General features: G+C 53.2%; 1 protein-coding gene across 1 annotated transcript in view; it reads right to left on the reverse strand.

Moving 5' to 3' along the window:
- Positions 1-415: 415 nt before the first annotated feature.
- The window catches only part of gdf3 (growth differentiation factor 3), a 2,112-nt gene continuing 328 nt past the window's right edge, over positions 416-2,199 (reverse strand). The window contains exon 2 of the mRNA XM_068736683.1: positions 416-1,409. Coding sequence (XP_068592784.1) covers positions 574-1,409 — 836 coding nt within the window. The 3' untranslated portion in view covers positions 416-573. The remainder of the gene's footprint in view (positions 1,410-2,199) is intronic.

A 2,199-nucleotide genomic window follows, 5' to 3' on the forward strand; every position in this document is an offset into this window, starting at 1 on the left:
AGTCTTTTATTTTGAAGTAACCACTTCCTTGAGCCGCGTCGCTGCACTGAACATGCAGAGCATCACACCAGAGACCAGGAGAGACAAGCGGCTCAGTTTTACACCAGCACTGATCTGGACACTATAGGTTCTGTGGTTCTGACAGAACCTCGACACGTCATCGCTACATTCTGTTGGGGCTAGATTGATGAAAATATGAACCCGTTAGATGACAGGAAGTGTTCCAGGGAGACAAAGAACTTCTGGAAAGAAAACTCTGGATTATGTCCCACCAAGCCTGAGAGGGACCCACAGGAGAGGAGAACCTGGCCAGGGCCCAGACCCCGTCACTGAAGTGGTCTGGGCCCCGAAGAGTTTATTAGTAAAGAAAGCTCCAACAAAACCAGCGACTGATCATTCAAATGCAGTCCTCCAGTGTAGCTTCAATCTTTATTAACACCAGCGGTCGTATAAAAAGACGCGTCTACATCAAACCAATACAAACGTTAAAACCCAATGTGACCAACAATCAAAACGCCATTAAGCACATCAACGCTTCATAAAAGGAACTGGTCCGACCAATGTCGACCAACCTCAGCGACAGCCGCACTCGTCCACCACCATGTCCTGGTAGTGCCGCAGCACCACGTTGTCGTTGTTGTCGTAGTACAGCATGGAGATCGGGGAGAGGCGGACCGGCACGCAGCAGGGCTGCGGCGTGACCTCCGGGTCCAGGGAGTGCACCAGGGTCTGCAGGATGGCGTGGTTGGTGCCGTTCAGGCTCTCGCTGAGCGGGAACGGGCACTCGCCGTGGCAGTAGTTGGCCATGTAGCCCTGCGGGGCGATGATCCAGTCCTGCCAGCCCACGTCCTTGAAGTCGATGTAGAGGCGGCGGGCCTTGCACACGTTGCTGGGCGTCACAGGGGGGTGGACGGCGCTCCGCCGCCGCCTGGAGCGACACTGGTGGGGGTTGAGGGACACGGCCACCAGCGAGGCCTGGACCAGGGGCAGGGCTCCGGCCGGCTCCGGCGGGAGGGAGTTCCCGGGTTGAAAGGGCAGCAGCTCGTCCGGACCGGCGTCCAGAGGCAGCAGCTCCAGGAGCAAGCCGTAGTTGCGTCCCGGTTTGCGCCAGCTCTCCGCCAGCGGGGTGAGGTCCATGGCGACGGAGGTGGGCTCGGGCTGCAGCCTCAGCGACTGGGACAGCAGGAGCCTGCGGCCGGCCCGGGGGTCGGCCCCCCTCAGCGTGGCCCGGATCACTCTGTACAGAGACACGCTGAGGGCCCGGGGCCCCTGCAGGAGCTGCCAGTGGAACTTGATCTCCAGCTGAGCCAGAGACAGCAGCTCCACAGGCTGCAGGACGGACATGTTGAAGTAAAGCTGCTTCTCCAGACAGGCCTGACAGCTGCTGCTCCAGCCAGACACCAGCCTGCCTGCAAACAAAACATCAGGGGGGGGGGGGGGGGGGTCAGCTTTATAATCTAAGAGGAAGTGGGATGATAACCTGAACCATGAAGAAGAAGAATTAAGCAGTAGGCTGCAGCTAACACACATGTGCAGCATGGTTTACTGCAAACACCTCAAGAACAACAAGCCTGTTGTCTGTTGTAACACTTTGATCAATAAATAATAATAAAACATATTCTCTCTCATCATATTAACAACTATAGTTAAATATTATAGAATCACTGCGCAACCGGCTCATTAAACGTAGAGGAACCAAAACTCCACAAGGGATTCACTTCTTCAAACTAATGAACTCACTAATATATTTATGTTAATAATCTACAGAACCCTCACACTACATGAATGCACCAGGATGTCAACATGTGAGAAAGGGACGATCTCTTACATTTCAATCCTGCTTGTAATATATAACACACACACACACACACACACACACACACACACACACACACACACACACACACACACACACACACACACACACCTCTAGACTCCATCACCTTCGTGTTGCCTCCCTTTGGCGACAGACAGGGATTTACATTTATTTAAATCTTACAGCTGTGCAGCTTCACACGTGGTGTTCTGGATGAGGTCGTTAAAGACTCGTTCTGCGGTAAACAAACAGCTCTACAGTGGATTGTATCTGAAATCATCGCATAAGTCCATATCTGTTAGTTAGAGATGGAGTGTGGACATGTTAAACGTTGACGGTCAGACGCAGTGAAGGACAGAAGCAGCACATTGAGCCTTTTCCAG

This window comes from Cebidichthys violaceus, unplaced genomic scaffold, assembly GCF_023349555.1.
Source record: "Cebidichthys violaceus isolate CVI_PGR_0920_01 unplaced genomic scaffold, fCebVio1.0.p SCAF_71, whole genome shotgun sequence".
NCBI classification, from domain to species: Eukaryota; Metazoa; Chordata; class Actinopteri; order Perciformes; family Stichaeidae; genus Cebidichthys; species Cebidichthys violaceus.